Source organism: Microcebus murinus, chromosome 1, assembly GCF_040939455.1.
Source record: "Microcebus murinus isolate Inina chromosome 1, M.murinus_Inina_mat1.0, whole genome shotgun sequence".
Taxonomy (NCBI): domain Eukaryota; kingdom Metazoa; phylum Chordata; class Mammalia; order Primates; family Cheirogaleidae; genus Microcebus; species Microcebus murinus.
In genome coordinates, this window is record NC_134104.1 from 14449813 (window position 1) to 14470447 (window position 20635).

General features: G+C 36.0%; 1 protein-coding gene across 6 annotated transcripts in view; it reads left to right on the forward strand.

Moving 5' to 3' along the window:
* Window positions 1-20635, forward strand: part of GRIK1 (glutamate ionotropic receptor kainate type subunit 1) — a 383917-nt gene that overhangs the window by 356341 nt on the left and 6941 nt on the right. For 4 of the 6 annotated variants that reach the window (XM_020284806.2, XM_012780941.3, XM_012780946.2 and 1 more), the window contains 2 exons: window positions 5227-5452; window positions 10284-10534. In XM_020284806.2, the coding sequence (XP_020140395.1) occupies window positions 5227-5452; window positions 10284-10534 (477 nt within the window). Of the gene's footprint in view, window positions 1-5226; window positions 5453-10283; window positions 10535-11874; window positions 16722-20635 lie in introns of those variants that run through there. The other 2 variants (XM_012780942.3, XM_020284802.2) reach the window with 1 other exon arrangement.

Sequence of the window (20635 nt, forward strand, 5' to 3'; positions counted from 1 at the left end):
AAGGTTTTTCTTAGATCAGGATTTACATAAAGTAAAAGGAAATTGGAGATTTTAAAATGTAATTGTTGTAGCATTTCATCTGTTTAGTATGCACTTATTCACCACATTTATAAGATCACCTTTAATAAGGTAACAAAGATAAAATATCAATAATTTATTCCCAATTTGTATATAAGTGTGTGGTGTCATGGACAGATGTAAAAATAAACATACATAAACCCAGATCTATAAATAAAACCTTCAGACATATTAAGGTGAAGTAGAATGGTGTGATTATTGATTCTACTGGATAATAGTATTATACATCCCACTGTAGAAGCCTTATAACTTGGTTGAAAAAATAATGTTATAAATTATGTTTATATAAATAAAAATGAAACAGTAGATGGATATTTCAATAAAATGAGTGTTCTATCTGTCTTGAGGACATACAACAACCTAGAATCTGCACACACTTTACATCCTAGAGCAGAAAGCCTGCAACTAAAGACAGTGAAACTATATGGAAGGCAAAATACTGTTAAAGGAAAGAAAATATTATCAATGATATCCACATTTTGTTCAGGTTCCAACTGTTGCGCTTTCCAAAACACTGTCTACATTTTTGTCTAAACACATGTAAGCTGGTAAAAGTCATGTAAACAGTTTGTGTACGTTATATGATGAGCAGCAGAGTTGCAACAGCTCTGGCTATGATATAGAAAGCTGTCATGCTACTTACTTCAATTATTTCTTCAGAAAAGTTGTTATTCACATTGAAACATTGGTCAAGCCATGAGTCTGATGATCTGTGTATTAAAACAAGTAGTTAATTCCTCACTGGTTAAGAACACAAGCCCTGGAACCAGATTGCTGGAATCAAATCCTGGCTTCATCATATCTTCATGACTTCTTCTATTTCCTCATCTGTAAAAGAGAAATAATAATGCTACCTCTGTCCTGTGATTATCGTGAAAAATAAATTAATTAATACACACAAAGTGCTTAAAAATAGTCCTTGGTACACAGTAGACAATGCATGTGCTGGTTGTTATTACTATTTTCAATAAGCAATTTTTAACTTCTGACAAATACATTATAAACTATTTCCCAGTGAGTGTTTGAGCTGCATGCATTATAGGGGAAAATGAGAGAGAAATAAATAACGGTAATCAAAAATTGATACAATAATACTCCCTGTAACAGATTTCAGATGAAAAATGCTTATTCTTTGCCAACAATGTCTCATCAGCATCAGGAGAGACACATAATCCAGTTTAAACCGACAAAACGAATTTATCTAAACCAGATGCCTCTCAGAATTTAAAAAAAAAGTTAAATAAATTTTTCAGATTTAATAATGAGGTTTTTTTCAGTTTTAGCAACTTTTGCTAAGAAGCTCAGAGACATTCCAAATATTCTAATTAACTTTTGACATATCCAGTGAAATGAGAAGCAATTGCTATTTCTGCTTTAAAATATATATTATTTAGAGTGATTTAGCAGGCTAGCTGAGATGGCATGATCTAGAAATGCAAAAACACTCAGACTGTCATTCACATAGTCTGCTCGGTCTTTTAAAATTTATGATAATTTTCCATGAAGTATAATCCTATTTTTAAGAATTATTAAAATGTGTGTCATAAATGTGAAAAATTCTGTTGAAAAAGAATACATGTAATTTAACTACTCCCAAAATGCTACTTTTTGATCCACCAAAAAAAAATCAACATTACTGGGCATGGCCTGACAGTGGATGGAACTCAGGAGACAGGAGCAAACAGCCCTCGATTCTTTACTGGTCCTTTCATTAAACAACTGTGACCTTCTCTGTGTCACTAAGAGGTTGGTCTAGAGAGTAGAACTTGAGGGTTGAAGGATCCTTAAAAGAAACTCTTTTAAGCATGAAGTTCTCTCTCTAAGTGTCCAGTGGCGGAAAACTCACTGTATTCTAAGGTGCTCGAGTTGTCTACAAATATTTCTAACTATTAAAAAAAAATTATTCCTTAGCATACTTTTGGTCTTCCTGTGAAATCTAAGGTCCTTAGCATGCCAAGTAACCTACAACTCTAAATGTGGAATACAAACACAGCCCCACTACAGCAAACATTATAAATGATGAACAAGAACTTAAAATGAAAGCCAGAGGGGTGCTCTTCTTTGACCCATTACATTTACCATTGTTAGGCTGGGGCAAGCAGAGCAAGAGGTCAAAAGACTTTACAATGGTTCCTAGACCTTCAATTTGACCAAGTCCCTAACTGAGTAACAGTTTTCTTACAGAGAGAAGGTTCTAGCCTCCCCGTTTCAAAGGTGTCCATACCAACTAGATTTCTCATGTAGTTCCTTGGGGAGGTAAGGCCTAGAGCAACCTTTACTCCAAGATGGAAGAAGTGGAATTTATTGGATTTAAATAAATAACCTCCTCCACTCCATAGAGCAGTATTCCTTAAAGTGTAGTATAAAGAACATGCTGGCTTAGGAAACATTTTGTTACCAAGCTGTGACAAGATAAGGAAAAAAACTGAGAGTAAGAGTTCAGAAATGTTGCAGCTGTTGAATATTATGGTGGCACTGAGCTCTTGATCTCTCTTCTCCTGTGAGCACTGTTGAGTGCTCACACGGTGGGTCACGTGTGGTCTGACCTGCATTCTAGTCATGCACAGTAGGACTGTGGCAAGGTCGGCCATGGATTGAACATTTCATAGATTTCAGATAATTTGAGAACCACACCTGGTAGGAACTGCATAACAGCTGCATAGATTTAGAGTAGAATCTTTCTATCCCCTTCCAGGCCCTTCAATTCCCTGGATGCCTTAAAGCAGGGGTCCCCAACCTATGGTGAGTTGTGTACATTATATATTACAATGTAATAATAATAGAAATAAAGTGCACAATAAATGTAATGTGCTTGAATCATCCTGAAACCATCCACCCCTCCCCGGTTCATGGAAAAATTGACTTCCATGAAAACTGGCCCTGGTGCCAAAAAGGTTGGGGAGCCCTGCCTTAAAGGACTCCCTGTACTTTGTCCATTTGCCAAGGTTAAACTGGCCAATTACTTTGGTTGGTTCATGATTTTCATAAACCAAAAATCCAGTCTTCTATTTACAGCATTCATTTTAATAAAATTTAAATATGGTGAAAAAAATAAATGTTTCATGAAATTTTGTTATATGGAGGCTGATTACTATTTTGTATTGACATGAGACTATTAATAGCAAACTGCCTCAGAGAATAATATGAGTCCTTGAATATAAGCTGTATTTTTATATCGTTGATCAAATAAGTTTAAAATCATCCTCAAAAGAATTTAGGCAACATAGACATCCACCCCCCCCCCAAATCAGCATAGGACAGTGGAAAGAGCATTGAATTAGAAATTGGGGGTTTCTGGAGTCTAGGATGAGCTCTGATATTAATTTGCTTCATGATTTTTTTAAGTCACCAAAACTTCCAGACCAAAACCTTCTCCTCTGTGAAAACAGCAGTGTGAATCAGCTGCTCTCTAAAGTCTCTAACAACTTTAAAATTTTATACTTCAAAGAAAATTATTTTCCCTTAAGGTAGTTTCCTGATGGAGGAATAATTTCCCCAATGGTGCATTTACTGCCAGAAGACAGACTGACCTTCCTGCCCTTGTATGAGTAGCTTTTTATAAGTTATAAGTTTCGCATTATCAGACTTGGCAAGGCTGAAATCATACAACAAATGAGGCACTAACCCTGACCCCCAAAACATACCTTTGTCATGGAGACATGAGCTCTAATTTGCAGACGTCTCTGGGGTTGAGGAGTAACTCACAGGGGCTTCATCATGACAGAATGGGTCCCATAAAATACCAATATCTATAAGGTACTGTTTATTGAGCTGTTATTTGTCTCACAAGACCTTTCTCAGGGGGCTTTTCAAATGCCTAACAATCCAAGATAAAGCCATCTGTCCTCCCCTAACTCATAAAGCCATACAGTATTAACCCAGATCTTAAATAGAGTTAGGAATTGAGTGAGCCCCCAGGAACACTTGAGCATGAATATCCATGATAGAGTTGACTCCACAGGTATTCCATTTATTGCTTATGGCCCAAAATCATGTTTTAAGCTTCTTTGCACTCATGAGATGATACATCTTATGCCTGCCAAGGAATCTGTCTAACGTATGTGAGCACAATGTACATGCATGAGAATTGGGGTTAGCTTAAAAATATCAGTAATTCCCATAACGTCTTTCATCTTTGAAATAAGTGGAGAGGAGTTTGATGCAAATGAAGACAAATTCAGAAAAAAATTGGAAATATATGAAAATTGCCAAGTAAAATGCACAATGTCTAATCATAAATCACTATTTAAAAGAATAAAAAATTCATATCTAAGCAATATGAACATATAGGCAGTATATTCTAATAATCAAAAAGTAAGATAATAAGGTAGTATATTTATGCATAGATGGGTAGATGTATGTATGAATGCATATATTACATAACATACATGTAGTTTATTATTTAACCTATCAGAAAACTGAAGAATATGGGAAAAGGCAAACTTATAGAACACTTTGAAATGGGATATGCAGTTCTCATTGCTGTATTTTAATATGATCACAACTAAAATTGTATATGTAAAAATATAAATAAAGTATGAGGAGTTTTCTGGTATGAATTTTAATTTTAAAAGAGCATTTACATTCTAGGTTATTTAGAAAAGAGTAAATGGCAATTTTTGTTTACAAATAAAGCAGAGAAAGACAGTGATTTAACCCAGGGCTTTTCCCAGCAAAGGAATGCTGGATCGAGGATTGAAAACCACATACCTGCAAACAGTAAACAATGCTTGGAAGGAAATGGAGTAATGAATAGAGTCCTGGAGTGAGCTAGTCACCTGGTGGCCCAGTAGGCCATGATGGCTTGGTCTTAAGTGGCCACAGTTCGTTAGGCAAGTGCAATTATTGGTACCAATGTTCTTTCTTCCTCCACTGAAAGCAACAAAAAGGCCTTGAGCTAATGTCTTACATGGATCAGTCAAGGTCTCCTTTTCCTCAGTGGCTGCCTCAGTACCTCCAAGTGTTTTCCTGTAGTGAATTGGGCCCTTCTCAGCTACTAAACTGAAGCCCAGGGGTCATCCATCTCAGTTCTCTACCTGCAGAGGAAAAATGTCCCTATATTATTTGAACCACTGGGATTTAGGACAGCTTTAGGCCATATTTTTTTCAGCACTCTTCTGCTGGTGGCTGTGCTTTCTTTCCCTGCAGAAATCAAAGATATCCACCTACGAGAAGATGTGGGCTTTCATGAGTAGCAGGCAGCAGACTGCACTGATAAAAAACAGTGACGAGGGCATCCAACGGGTGCTCACCACCGACTATGCCCTGCTGATGGAGTCCACCAGCATTGAGTATGTGACGCAGAGAAACTGCAACCTCACTCAGATTGGGGGCCTCATTGACTCCAAAGGTTATGGAGTGGGAACGCCAATTGGTAAGAGGGGCATACATCAGCCAAGACTGAGACGGTGAATGATGTCAGTTACAAGCATGGAAGGGAAATGGGTCAGAGTTCTGTATTCCAAATTCTTAGTAGCCTGTGATACCTTTTGTGGACTAAAAATAAGAGATAATTCCATATAGATCAGAGGCATAGTCTGACTTGAAGGTTTTCTGATATTTAACTTAATGTACTTTTAGCCAGTATTTCTTTCTTTCAAGTTTTACCAATACATAACTGTTTAAGAGCATATAGATGTTTTTCATTTTATCTCAAAGAAATATCTTAAAGGGAATATCTTTCTCATTAATCCTCTTTACATCATTTTCTTCAATATCTATGTGCTTATGTATTTTTTCTGCATTGAATTATATTAGAATAGAAGAAAATTGACTCTGAAGGTAAGTGCAAAAGTTAAAGGACTAATGTTCCATATCAATAGATGAAAAGGCAAAAGAAAAAAGATAAAGATTACATTATAATTATAATTTGTTCAGGCAATATGTTAGATTCAATCAACTACAACTAGCTAAAAATCACCAAATATTCCTTAATTCTTGTCCACTCCTCTCTCGAGGTATCTGATTGCCTTGTAGGTATCCACACCCATACAGCAATGTCTTCTTGCATGTTTGTAATAGACATGAATAGAATATTCTATGTTCAAGGGCAATTACTGATTCCTTCTCAATAGAAAACTCCCTCTCTACCATTTCCCTCTCTACAGAAAACTGTGTGTATAAGACTCTGGTATAGTGGCAACCAGCTCTTCTCCAGTGAGTTGTTGGTAACCTGATAAACATTCCAATAGATAGGAGCCAGGGATCATCCAGGTCACTGGGCTAGTCCAGAAATAATTACAGTAAAGCCATGAGATTAAGGGCTCAAGGTAGATAGGATTTGCTTTTTTGTATTATTATTTTTGTTGTTTAAAAGGGATTATCCAGTTTGACCATCAATATCAGGCAGGAATCATAAAATGAAATGTTTACAGAGGCAAAGCAGGTATCAAAAGTGAGTAAAGCATGTCTGCACCAGGAGGCAGGAGGGAATGGTGGTAGCTAGAGACCATATGACTTATCTAAAAGAGGCAGCTGCATTTCAGGTCAGACAGTTGCAGACATGTGGGAATTTGAAGCACAAGATTGTCAGATATTCCAATTTTCAAGGAAAATGAAAAAAACAAATCCAGATTATTGGCAAACTGTCCTGATGCTTTTATTTGGCAGCAAAATAATTAAGAAAAAGAGACTATATATCCTATATTCAACTTTTGATTAATACTAATTGAATTCATCGGGTAAAGTTCAACTGTCTTCAACATTTACTGTGAATACACAACCAATCTGATTCCCTATCTATCTGGTGTTAGAAATACACATTATAGGGAAATTAACTTTATTATTATTGTTATCATGTACATCTAAATACATCTTCTGTAGAATGACTGGGCTAGGGGAGCTATAACTACCTTTTGCTCCTTTATTTCCAATAACTTTTCCTAATGGAAAAACTAATATTATTAATAAAGTGCACATTTTCCTCCAAGTGGTAAACTCTCTTATAATTTAATCAACGTGTTCTGCAGGGGGCCGAGTGGGACAGTTAAGCACTAACTAAAAGAACATCATGACCCTTTTTTACTTTAAAAACAATGTCCCATCTCCCTAACCATGTTTTGCCACCTCATTATTATATAGTAGGGGGAAGTTAGACAGATGATAGTTTTATATCTCATCACTGCTGATTTTAGTGAAATGGACCCTAAGTCAGACAAGAACACCAGGAGTGGGTCCCTTTGCCTAAATTTTTGCAGAATCAAGACCCTAAGAATGACTGTAATACAGTCTGCATCTCCTTAGAGGAACAGCCTTGTTTTCTTAATAGAACCATCTCTTAACTAAATTACAAAGTAAAAAACTCTCCTTTTACTGTTCCATCTACCATCCCTACCCCCCACCACTTTTCAACACAATTTTTACCACCAAAGTTCTTGTCTAGTAATCATGATAGAAAATAACAATGCATGCCAATTTTCCTGAAAACATTCCCACTTTAACGTGAGACTTTGAATTGGCATTCCTTCTGCAGAATGGAATATAACTCAAAAGTTAAAATTTCTGAGAGCATGGTGAGGAACCTAGAGTTGAAGCGCAGGAGAGGACAATGGAGGACAATGGAGGACAATGGACTTCTTTCTGCAACTCTCCTAAATGAGCGCAGCACTTTGAAAATCACTGCCTGCTGCATGTGAATGAGGTTGACCTACTGTCTAGTGTCACTACATTTTATAGAGAGGATAGAAAGATATCTGAATGTTCGTGTTCATTCTTTTTTGCCAACCTCACCCAAGTTCCAAAGTTAAAGAGCCTTTCCCCCACCTCCTAGATGAAAAGAAATACATTTCAGGGATTTTTCATAGTGGTTATAAACCTGTCATGCTTTTATACCAAAAACAATGAAGGAATAATTGAAACAGATGGCAGACCTCAGAGAGAATACATCCATTGGGAATACAGCTGTTGGAAAAAATTGTGAGATGTTTCCTCTATGATGAATTGACTCTTTAAGAAAGATCAGTTGCTATTTAGGAAGATCTGTGGATATACATGTATATTTTTTCAAGTGACATAATAAATCACTTCTGATGTTATTCGGTCCATTTAAGCAACAACAACAAAAATTGAAGCTAAAATACATCCAGATATTTCAAATTCTCTGCACGGTTCTAGTCTTGCCCTGACTGAATGCCTTAAGGCTTCACACTCTGTTCCATGGTCAAAGATTGGCAAAGTTGGATCAGTCACAACACAAAGTTAAAGACATTCCTTCTTAGAGACACTCAGGACAGAAGTTCTGGAAATGTACCTCCTGAGGGACTTAAAATAAAACTCCAAGAGAATGAGAGCAATTAAGATTTAAACAGGTTACCAGGAGGCTGGAAATTACCTTTCCTAGAGACCAACTTTAAACAGAGATCAGAGTCCCATCTGTCTGAAGTGTTTTAGGTATTGTGCAGCCTGAAGGCAGAGGGAGAGTGTCAGTCAGCATTTATAGAGTGCCCACTGTGTATACTGCTATGATTACTACTGCAACCACTAACATAAGAATCATTCTATACTCTTCAAAGCACTTGCATGTACATTAAAGCAAAGTGCTCCTGGTTTACTTAATTGCTCACCTGCTATGGGTATATTAACAGTGCTAATTTTGACACTAGCCATTATTCAGGGGATGTTTAAGCAAATAGCCAATATCTTTTAATTTATCTTACAAGACCCATTTTGTTTTTCAAGACCCATTTTTTTTTCATCAAAAATCCATACTCTTAACTAACAAGCTGTGATCTCACTCCGAAGTGTTATGTTTCTCTGTTAACTTGATTTTAAGTGCTGACAATGATTTTAGAAAGTTTTAGGAGGAAAATAAATGACTGGTGTCATAAATGTTAACTCTTTGATTTTCTAACTTAAACTGTGCCATGAGACAAAAGGCACATGTGGGAATGGGAGAGGTGGTATGGAAACATGTTCATGAAAATAACACTGAGAACTAAGAAATTAGGAGAATTGAGATTGACTCTTATCTCTGTCAGTAACTATTAGCTTCACTCATAGTTTCAGGTCCTAAATTTTTCAATTCTAAAACAAGTGGACTGGACTATATCATTTCTAATATTTCGTCTAGTCCTAAAATATCTCATTTATCAATTTGCCTCCACCAAAAAAGACTTTAAAGTTTGCAAATACAAAGAGCCAGAGTGTACTACTTTCCTACTAAGCATAAGAAGTGCTAACAAAAATTCTTAGCATGTACGGAGAAATTGAATAAAAGAATCTTACTTTGTCTCTTCCCTTGCATTGATTAACAGGAATCCAGAATTGAGAAGCTATGCCTCCAAATAGATTTTGGCACTCTCCAACCCTTACATAATTAAAAGTTCAATAACATTACTAGAAGATAGAGTATACATAATATCAATAAAGTCCTTGCAAATTTTCCAAACCTAACTGAACTTTGTAGGACCTTTGAATTATTCAAAACCTACTCTTAAGTTCATCTTAATAGATGCATGAATCAGTGTGGATTAATAGCTATAACCAAGTTCTACACATTTTCAGTCATTTTACATAGTAAATGCTGATCTTGTCATAGTCCGGTGTGGATTTAAAGAGAGTCTCTGCTTCATGCAGTCATCTTGGGTCTCTCGTTTCTTCTATCTTGTAGTTCCACCAACCCTAGGGACTTGAAATCATTTTTCTCTTGCTGTGTATTTTGGCAAAGAGAAAGAGAAAGAGCAGAAGATCAAGATGGGAAGATTTATGGCATAAGACTGGAAATGTCAAAAATCTCCTTAGCTCCCATTGGCTAGAATTCAATCATGTGACCACACTGAACTCTAAGGGGAGCGGAAAATGTCTAGTTAATCCCCTAGGAAGTAGAGGAGATGGCACTGTTGATCATCTAGCCATGCTCAGTCACACTATGAGACAACCAAAGTCCTAGAAAAAGTAGAATATAAACAAATTTTTTGACGTAGGAAAAGACTCCTGACAAATTCAGCAGAAACAGAGCTATGTCACAGAACTCCTGATTTAGTTTTCCTTATTTAAAAGAAGCCAACTGTCTGGGTTAATCTCAATATGTAAAGTATGCTTTTTCTAATTATTCAGAGCCTTCAAAACATACAATTGAACTTTCCTGCCCTTTGCTACTTGATTTGTGGATTGGGGTTTCATAAAAACCCTAAAGTGGTTACCGCTAAGACAAAAATACTTTCTGATGCCTTCTTTAACGTTTTCATGACCAATGACTTCACTCTCAGGCTCTCCTTACCGGGATAAAATTACGATTGCTATTCTTCAACTGCAAGAAGAAGGCAAGTTGCACATGATGAAAGAGAAGTGGTGGCGTGGGAATGGCTGCCCTGAGGAAGACAACAAAGAGGCCAGTGCTCTGGGAGTAGAAAATATTGGGGGCATCTTCATTGTTCTGGCTGCTGGACTGGTCCTTTCTGTATTTGTAGCTATTGGAGAATTTATATACAAATCACGGAAGAACAATGATATTGAACAGGTGAGTCATCTCTTTCTAGGACTGGGTAGTTTTTAGTTTGCATCATCTATTTTAAATTTGGAGGTTTTAAGGACTTTTTTTTTTAACGGTCTATTGAATTAGATGCCCAGAGGAGCCATTTTTGAGTTAGAGCAAAGAGCTATTGAATCCCTGCCAGGTGCTGTGGGCACTGCAGCTCCATCATTTATTAATGATAAGGAAGAGCCTATACACTAAATCCAATTAGCACTATTTGGAATGACAGTGCAGAAATTCCAAACTCAGTTAATTTCTCGAACAGTTATTTGCTCTTAAGATAGAAACCCTAAATGGAGCAAGGAGGAAATAAATCCAAAATTGGAAAAGGTATAAAAAAGTATTTGAGAGAAATGTCACCAGCCCTTAAGTATACACTCTGAGCACATATACTAATGCAAAACAATTTCTATAATGATATAAAAGTAGTATTATGAAATTGAGCATTTACTTTTACCAAAGTATAATTTGTAAAAGTGTAATTCACTTCAAATATTTTTCACTAGCAATATGATAAACAATACAAAATGACAATAAAATATATTTGAGACTTTATTTTTCAAAACTATATTTAAAATTATAGGGTAATTTCAACAGTTGACTATTTTTGTCTATTGTTTTTATTTTTGAAAGAAATCACACCAAGAACTTACACTCTTTCAAAAAAGCTGATTGTTATTTAAGATGATCCCTTTATAACTATACTAGAATAAACAAAGTGCAAAGCTCACGGCCATTGCAGTACCTTAGGCTACCCATTCAATTTAAATATATTAGAATTTTTGACACTCTGGACTATTAATAACAGAGCCAATTTAATGCTCTGATGTCATCTTGAAATTTGAATTTTTTTTTTTTAAATAAAGGATCCCACATTTTCATTTTACACTGTGCACTGCAAATTTTGTGGCTGGTTCTGATTAATAATCTGATGTTAGATCTACTTCCTTTAAATGGAAGTCCTCCTTAAGTACCCAAAACTGGGGATGATTTATTATAACCTGGTTTTACATGAAAATCTTCCCCAGAATCACAAAGCCATTATTAGACCAGTGCAGTACCCCTTTCGTAGACTTTGTTGTAGAAAACTGTCTTTAATGAAAAGGGAGAATGGACTGATCTGCTTTGTTTTAACTTTCAATTTGCCCTCGAGGTGTCTTGTTTTATGCAACCAATTTGAAAAATAAAAGCTTGTATATGTTATGCTTTAATGTGCTTCTCATAGTTGCCACCTTCATGTGATTTAAATTTTCATTTAAACATTCATTCTTGCTTCTGATTTATTCATTTTTCTATATTTTTTTCTCATTTCTTTTGCATGCAAGGCATTTTGTTTCTTTTATGGACTGCAGTGTAAGCAAACCCATCCAACCAACTCCACTTCTGGAACTACTTTATCTACGGATTTAGAATGTGGCAAATTAATTCGCGAGGAGAGAGGGATTCGGACACAGTCCTCAGTTCATACTGTGTAATCAGATTTTTTTAAAAAAAAGTGTGCCCAGTAGAAACTGTTTCTGCTAATTGATATTGTTGATGATATCTATATCCTCTAAGCATTAATTGCCATAATTCCCTATTCCTTTAGAATATCAAAATTTACATACTCAAGACATTGACTTCAATGATCTAGAAAAGGATGTGCACTGTTTGTTGAAGCAGGGCATTTAGGGGCATATAGACTCCATATATGTGTATTTATAGAAATCTTCTCTGGCCCAAATAGTCATCTTTGTTATATCTTCATGCATTAAAAATAAGTAACTCTTTCCTCTTGAAAAAGGAGATTCAGACTTCCAGCAGTGAAAAGCATGACAACAAAATGCTAATTTCATAGGCTTCTTTTCATCCCGGTGAACTTTTCCCCCTCCTCTTTCTTTCTCCCTGTCTCATACGTTGTGTAGGTTTAGACATTTTCATTCTACCTGAAACCCTTATGTTTTCAGTAAGTACATAATAACTCCATAACAATGTTAATTTTAATTCAAATTGATTCTACTACACAAAATGTATTATTTGCACAAAGACTCAAAGGTACCCTAGATTTTAAAGATTCAAAAACTATGATCCAGAGAAAGAAAATTAAACTTGCAATCTCTGGTGTCACAGGAAAGCATTAGCTAGGTTGAACATCACTCATGGACACAGAACACAATCAAGAATGATTCTTGGGCAGAAATGCATTAACATCAAACTCCCAGGTAACATTTACTTCGAGAATTTAACAATCCTCTGTAGGTTTAGAGTCTCTAAATGCTATGATTTTTTTCAAGCTATATTTCTTTGAAGATCCAGGCAAAGTCCTAACCTATGAATTAATTTTTAGCGTTTTCTATGTAGCACTCATTCGCCCACTGTCATTGCGTTGATGAACATCTTTCCATGAGATGTTATTGCATTTCCTCCCCACTCACCCAGGATAGAGTGGTTGGTCTTAGAGCAATCTTTTCTGAACATTGCCACATTCACACTCATTTCTCCGGGCCCATCACCATTATTAATTTCATTCTAAGTATGTTGGGGAGAAGAGCAAGAAGGAAAAAAAAAATAAAGAATTTCCATACTTACTAGTTACAGATCTCTGTAGATTTATTTTCCACCTGCTTTCAAAGTGCTGTAAATAATTCCCTCTCTAACTCAACTTGGTGACATAGAAAGCCATCGGCATACTTAATTTGTTGTGCCAGAGAATATCTGCTGGTTCCTCTGAGCCTGTTTCCCCTTCACAGTGAATAGGGGAATTGAGGATGCATTTTATCTTCCCTCAATATGGGATCAGTTAGTCTTTGTTCTCCTTAAGGAGATTACCTTTTGACATATCAAGTGATCCCCTAAGACACATTTCCTCAGGAGTACAGATATGCCATCCGTGTAGTCATGTAGTGCTCTGGCTTCTCTCTTCTTAGCTTTAAATGGGCCCCAGTCTTTAATCACAAGTCTCTTCAATCAACTCTATATTTCACCAATAAAGTGTGTTTAGGAAAGTTGACTCTTGCCCTGATTGTTTCTCAGCCTTGCTTCCTTATTTAAATAAATGTACTCTTAAGAGAATATCTATAAATTGCACTAACAACTTTTACTGTTATTAAGATAGAAGCAACATGCTATTTGTCCCAGGTCAGAGGTAACATATCAGATGTCAGGATAAATATCACATTATTCTTAGTTTCATATTTTCTTGATTTGCTATGTAGAAACTACAAATTATATAAGTTTACTTTCCCAGAGACTATTTAATAAAACAAAAGTGCTACCAAAAAGTTCAAGGGTAACTGATGAAATATAGACAATCCGGGTTAACAGAAACTAACAAAACTTGCCTTTCTACAGAGATCATCCTTTCAAAGTATAATTCAGAGATTTGGATAAAGAAATGATCCCCTTCTAAAATTAATATTCATATACTACTTTAGACTGTATACTACCCTAAATCTGATATTTATATACTATTTTATAATTTTCAAAATGTTTTCACTTACAGCAAAATGTTTTCACATTACATTTGATCTTTTCAACACTTTTACTATATATCCTTACTATCAGAGAAGTAGATATCAGATTCAGTTGCCTGGAGTCATAGATTTTAGAATTAAAAGAGAATTTTCTAAATCAACTAAACTTAGGTTCAATTTCTAGTAGAGCCACATGCTGAATGACTATAGGCAAGTTACCAAATTTCCAAGAGTCTTAGTTTCTTAATATGTAATACTGGGACAAAATGTCTAGAACATAAAATTTTGAAGGAGTGTTTTTCAAAATGGGTTCCATTGGCAAGTGTTCCTCAAATAAGATTTTCATGGTTAAATAACACATGGAGTGTCACCCTACAAGTTCCTTTAGTACAGTATATTTCAGTGAGTTTAATATGTTGTCTTGCATTGAGAATTTTCAACAAGGCGAAAAAGTATTCAGCATTTCCCAAACCTATTCAATCACAGATTTTTTTTTTCCCCAAAGCATCTTGACATATCAGTTTTCATAGATCATACTCTAGGGAACACTAGTATAGCAATATGTATCTCATTCCAAGATAATGTGCAAAATATCTTTCCTTGTATCTGGCAATAGTGGCCACTCAATAAACAATTACTTATGAGTTAGAGTAAATATATGAGCCTCAATTTCCCATTTGTAAAATTAAGATAATATTATTGACTTTATACATTTATTTTTGATAATTAAATAAAATCATGGCATAGAAAATGAAATTACTTGTAACGATCCTGTTAATAAATAGCAGTTAACAAATGTTGGTTCCTTCAGAACCAACTAAGAATTACTATCTGATATTACTCTGAATTACAACTCTGAATTACTATCTGAGAAACTAAGTATTACTATCTGATCACATGGACAGTGCCAAGCATCTTAAACAGAGCCTGGTTTAGAAAACATATTTTCTAATTTAGAAGCTGAAACTCTGTCTCTAAGACTAATTTTTCTTGCATAAGCATTACAGATCAATAGCAAAGGTCAATGCACATGAGAGAAGGACCCCCTAAACTGGCAATACATGAGCATCTATTGTGAAAGTCATGAATCTCATCTCTAGAAATTCTAATTTAATTAATACGGAGTTGGGGCATCACAATAATAGTTTATTCAGATGCTCAGTTGATTCTAATGTGCAGGAAGGGCTAAGAACCATAAGCTAAAGCATAAATTTACATATATAAATGGAATTCAATAAATTGTTGTTGTTTATTAATTGATTGATTCCAGAGATAGAGGCACTAGTTCCAAGCAATATATAAAACCCATATTTAGCACTCAATATTCAATAGACCCTTTCTACTGAGAATTCACAAAGAAACCACACATCTTTGAGACATAAATTTCATGGTATTAAATTGATAATCTTCATGTTTAGTTGTAAAACATAGAACTAGCACTACTCAGAATTACCACGTCAACAGTTCATTGCTCTCTCTCTCTGCCGTTCCTTTTCCTAGAGAAACTCCATTCATTTCAGGAACGTAAGTTCCTTACACGCTCCTCTTTCTCAGTTTATACTGGCTTTCAGACAACCAGTTCTTGCCATAAATGAATACTAAGGCCACCATGACCCCACCAGGGAGAAAGGCATTTCAAGTGAAATTCAAAATGAAAATGTGAACTTGAAAGAAAAACTTTCAAACTGTGTTTACATCACTAGTTCTCAGACACATCGATGTAAATCATAATCACTTGGGAAACTTACTTAAACTACAGTTTACAGGCTCTACTTCCAGACATGGTTCCTCAGTAGGAAAAGTCTAGGAATCTATATTTTTAATAAAGCTTGAAAGGGAATGCTTAAAACTTGTTATACATATTAGTTGTCATAAAAATTAGTTTGAATATAGGAGTTTTCTCCAAAACTAGGTCATATATATGAATCTTCCTTAAACGTATTAATATTTCTAATCTGAGAGGTTTTTTTTAAATAACTTTTTTCACATGTGGTTTTTTCCAACAATCCTAAATATAGTTGCTTCACTTAAAAGTAATTGGTAAACATGAGTTTTCATTAAAACAAGCTTGAATATAGCAGTTTTGCTAGTTTTACTTCAAATCAGCTGGTTGAACATGAGTTTCTATTAAATGATAGCAGGTTATCTGTGGATTATGCTTTGAGAAATAATGTTTAAGATTAGGAGAAATCAGGGAGGTATTAAAAGATTAAAGTGCATCACATAATATTGTCTAATTTGTCTCCTAATATGTCTGTCTAACCTAATGCAATAAGGGTGAAAAAAGGCCTTATTTTATTTTGCTTTAGGCTAAAATTATAAATTGAATCATTTTAGAGTTTCTCCAGAAAAATGGGAACTACCTAAGGAATGTTTGGTGGGTAGGGATCTTGCCATTAGGAAAATCAGTTGGATCATGTAATGATAAACCTACCCAAGGAAAATTATTTCCAAATACCTCACTGCATTTGACTAGCATTATGTTATGTTCTATCTGAACCATCTGCAGCAATGCAAGACTACAATGAATCCCAATTAGTTTCCAAGCACATGACCCTTATCGTGCAAGGTCTATTTCCTAGTAAGCAATTTAAAAGTAGTCCGAACAGCCTTTAAAGGCAAAAGAAAAGTGAAACATTCTTACTTATTGTACTATTTTCTGCACATCTAACTGTGCCAAATGGCATTATTAATTAACTCTTACAGATAATGAAAAATTTCTGCTTAGGAACCATCTCATTATGCTTCTCACAGTTAGGAAATTCTATGTCCAGATGCACAAGCATATTAAAATCATTTTTGCTTTCAAAATCCTCTCCACAGAGACTGATATTGTGGAGAATGGGAGTCTTTAAATTTTTGAAGAATTTCTATTTGCAAAGATAGGGTCATTCTTGTGCTAGAAAGTCAACATCGCAAATGTGGTTTCACACCCTGCAGAATTTAAGTGTTGGTGTTTTCAGATCAAAGGCCATTAGCCAATGGCCTAAACTACACAGCAAGGTGACTTCATGTCACAATATACACATCCAGATAGACACAAATAATGAGAAAGACCTAAAGGATGGCACGAAGTTACTGTATTTCTCCCTGGCAATTAAAAATTTTTAATTCAACTTGACCAGGATTGTCTTTCTGCCCAATTTTTCAACCGAATGGCATGTTTAGAATTAAAATATTCAAATATTCTTTTTTCCACTTCAAGCAAGAAGTCTGCCCTGATCACTTAGTCTTTACCAACCGTAAGGACTAAGAAACAACTCTCCGTAGATAACCCACTCAAACTTGGTATTCATCTTTCCTCGATGTCTCTTGGCACATTTTCAGATGCTTCCAAGTATCTTCAGCTGTATTTCTTCTACAGTCTCATCACCTTATTTAGCAAGTGATTTGCAGAAGTCTCTTTAATCAAGTTATTTTTGTAATTGTGCAAAGAGGCTTTCGTTTGCCTAGAAACTAAACATTCATTAATTATCAGAGAAGCCAGGAAGCAATTAACATCCATTTGGAAATAACTTTTCTGGTGCACAAGTTAACGTTGTTTTATAAATCAAACAAACTCTGAAAGAGATATGTGGCCCAAAAGACAGGTGACTTGGAAACCACAAGCCAAGAATGCAGGTCTCCATACTGCTGCTAAATGGCTATGTATCTTTGGGCAAGTCATTTCCTTCCCCCAACCTCAGTTTCCTAATCTGTGGAAAGAGGAGATAAAATCTGAAGTTCTCTTCCAATCATGGTATATTTTAAAAAATCTATTAGAAAAGTGGGAAGGAAAAATAAAAATACAGAAGCAGTGATAAAATGTTTTTGTTGTTGATATATTTTTTAATATGGTTTTGTATCTGTCTTGAATGCATTAAATTCTTATTGCAGCAAGAATCACTTTGCCCAGCCAGTACTTCAAGGTAGAAAAGTCTGCCCTGGATATAAAGAAAATGGCCCAACTCCCTTCACAGCATCAAGAAGCAAGAGGTTCCCATCCAATCATTCATAAGCAAATCATTACAAACTCAGTGAAGGTTACAGAAGTAGAATTGTTCTTGATTTTGATGAGCCTACAGACTAGGCAATAAAAAAATAAAATGAGGTATGTTCCTGGGAAGCTATTCAGAGCCGTAGAATTGATTACATACTCATAATTCAAGAAAGGGGAAGATAAATAGTGTTGGATGCTTCCTATTCTGTAAGTGGAACTTAGTATTTCTTCTAAAGAGAGACAAGAAAAACAAAGGAAAATAACAGCGTGTGTTTGTTTTTCATTGTTTTTTATCCCTACCCTTCTTCCCACCATCAAGCATCAGGGTTTTTATACAAATTGCTCCCAAGCTAGAGATAAGTCAACCTTTTAGCTTTTGAGTTGTAAGTAGTCTTTGCAAATTTGTAGCACAGAAAAAAAAAATCTTGAAAACCATAGCTTTCAATTGTTAGATCCAGATGTTTTATTGAATAAATTAGTTGTTTGAGTTAAAAAAATGTTTATCTACATTTAGCAAGAGCCAAACCCAGAAGGCTAAGGTTGGTGACACACAGATGATTATGTTTCCCTACCTCATTTTCCTACCCCAGACTGGATTTTGATCACTAGGAAAGGGAGAATTGTAGGGATGTCACAAAGACCTGGATACTACCAGAATCTCTGACAGGAGGCCATCACTCAGCCAGTGAGCATCCCTGGGCCAAGTCCAAACTTGGGGGGACAGGAAAATAGAAACCCCAGAAAAGTTCAAAGGGAATTCTGAACAGAATATGCCATTGTCACCTTCTCTGGTTATAGCCCAGTAGGTGGTAAAATGTATGTAGAGATATTTTACAGCTAACTGTCTCCTGAATGGCAGAATAGCAGCATCTTGGGCAGTGAGACCATGGAATGCTTTATAGAGTCTTCCTCAATCCCAGAGAATGCCTGGGAAAACACCCCAAAATCCATGGCTCTTCCCACCCAAGAGCCCTGGGCTGAGAGAACCCGTGGACTAGAAGCCTTGAGGTTGGAGCAGAAAAAGCACAGAGTATTCAGACCTGACACACCATGGTGGAGTCACAGCGGAGACAGAAACCAGCATCCATGACCTAGTAGGATGTCACACCTCAGGGAAGCCAAAATGACAGAAGGTGGCCATGGACCAGCTGCTCCCTGGCCCCTAGACACCTCTCCCAATCCTATATGATTCAAGTACAGGCCTTAGAAAGAAGAGAAGGAGAATGGAGGTGGGGAGAGGACTGCATTAACTGAGCCATTAACCAAAAAGAAGTATTTTTAAACTAAAACTGAATTACCTTGAGTTGACTAGATCCACTAGCTGATAGGGAACCTCTAAGAGGTGAGTTCTGTTGTTTTAAAGGGAATAATAATAATGTCAGAAATTTTTTTGCACATCCAAGTTCATAGCTTAAGAAAAATGCATACTTACTGCAGTATACATAAGCTCGTACCCCAAAGACTCTACATATAGTGCACACAGGAACTGTGGACAACTAACCACCCTACATCAGGGGCAATTTAGCTCAAGGGCAGGGCCATCCCCTGTAGGAGAAGGAGCATACAAAGAATTTCTTGGAAGTTTACTTTTATGGATCTAACTCAGCCTCTGACATGTTAAAAGAAACAAGCCTTCTTTATGAGGCGAAGGAAAGCCAATCTCTACAGAATTATCTCAGGCCTTCAGTATGGGAAGCCAGAGAGAAGGCAGAGCGCCAGGGACCGAAGCCACACGGCCTCTGACAGTGACTCCAGGAAGGAGAAAAGTCACCGTGTGTGGTTTGGATTGAATGCAAACACACTTTCTGCCACTTTCAGCAAGGAGAGCTGCTTACTTAAGATATAGGAGACCCACCTGACGGTTATCCTCACTGCAGAAACATCTCTCTGCTCTCTGTCACAAGGCTTAAATGGACCAATTTTCATTCTCTTTATACCATCATCCATTTGTGTGTCCTTTCTGGGGCAGGGAAAAGTTTCAGCTGTTCTTGAGCACCCTTAGGGGCTATGGGAGATTCATAAGGTGGTCTCAGGCTGTTTTGAAAGTAGCTTCTGCTGACATTTCTCCACTCCAGTGACTGCCTTCTCTGAGACCCTGAGACAGAGAACAGGGAGCAAGTCTCTTGCAGCTTGAAAGACTGCCGTGTCTTCTACACAGCCACAGAAGTCCATTTAAGAGCTCAAAGCTACAAATTTGACTCTTGTTTTTTTTTTTTTTTTTTTTTCCTATATCATCCTTACTGTGAGGGTAATGCATATAAAAAGCTCTTGCTACAACTTGAAAACTGAGAAAAAGGATTGGGATTCAGGTGAATTGAAAGAAAACACATGGATTAATATCAACATATTACATTGCCTCAGTGTTAACACCACTTCTCAAAATTTTCCATGAAATTATCTCCAATGTTAAAGGAGACATAACTGTCACACCCCTACCTTCCAGGAGTTTGCACTGCATAGCCCTGGGCAGCCACCCCGTGTGCAAAATTTCTTTAAGAATCATTTAAAAATAAATAAAAATTCATATGGCTGTGTATGCCATTTTGCAATATATTTATATTTACTTCAATGGGAAAATAAGTTTTCTAAATGAAATCTTTACATAAGGAAGAATACCAGAAAGAAGATCCCCATGATTCCAATAACCTTGTGTCC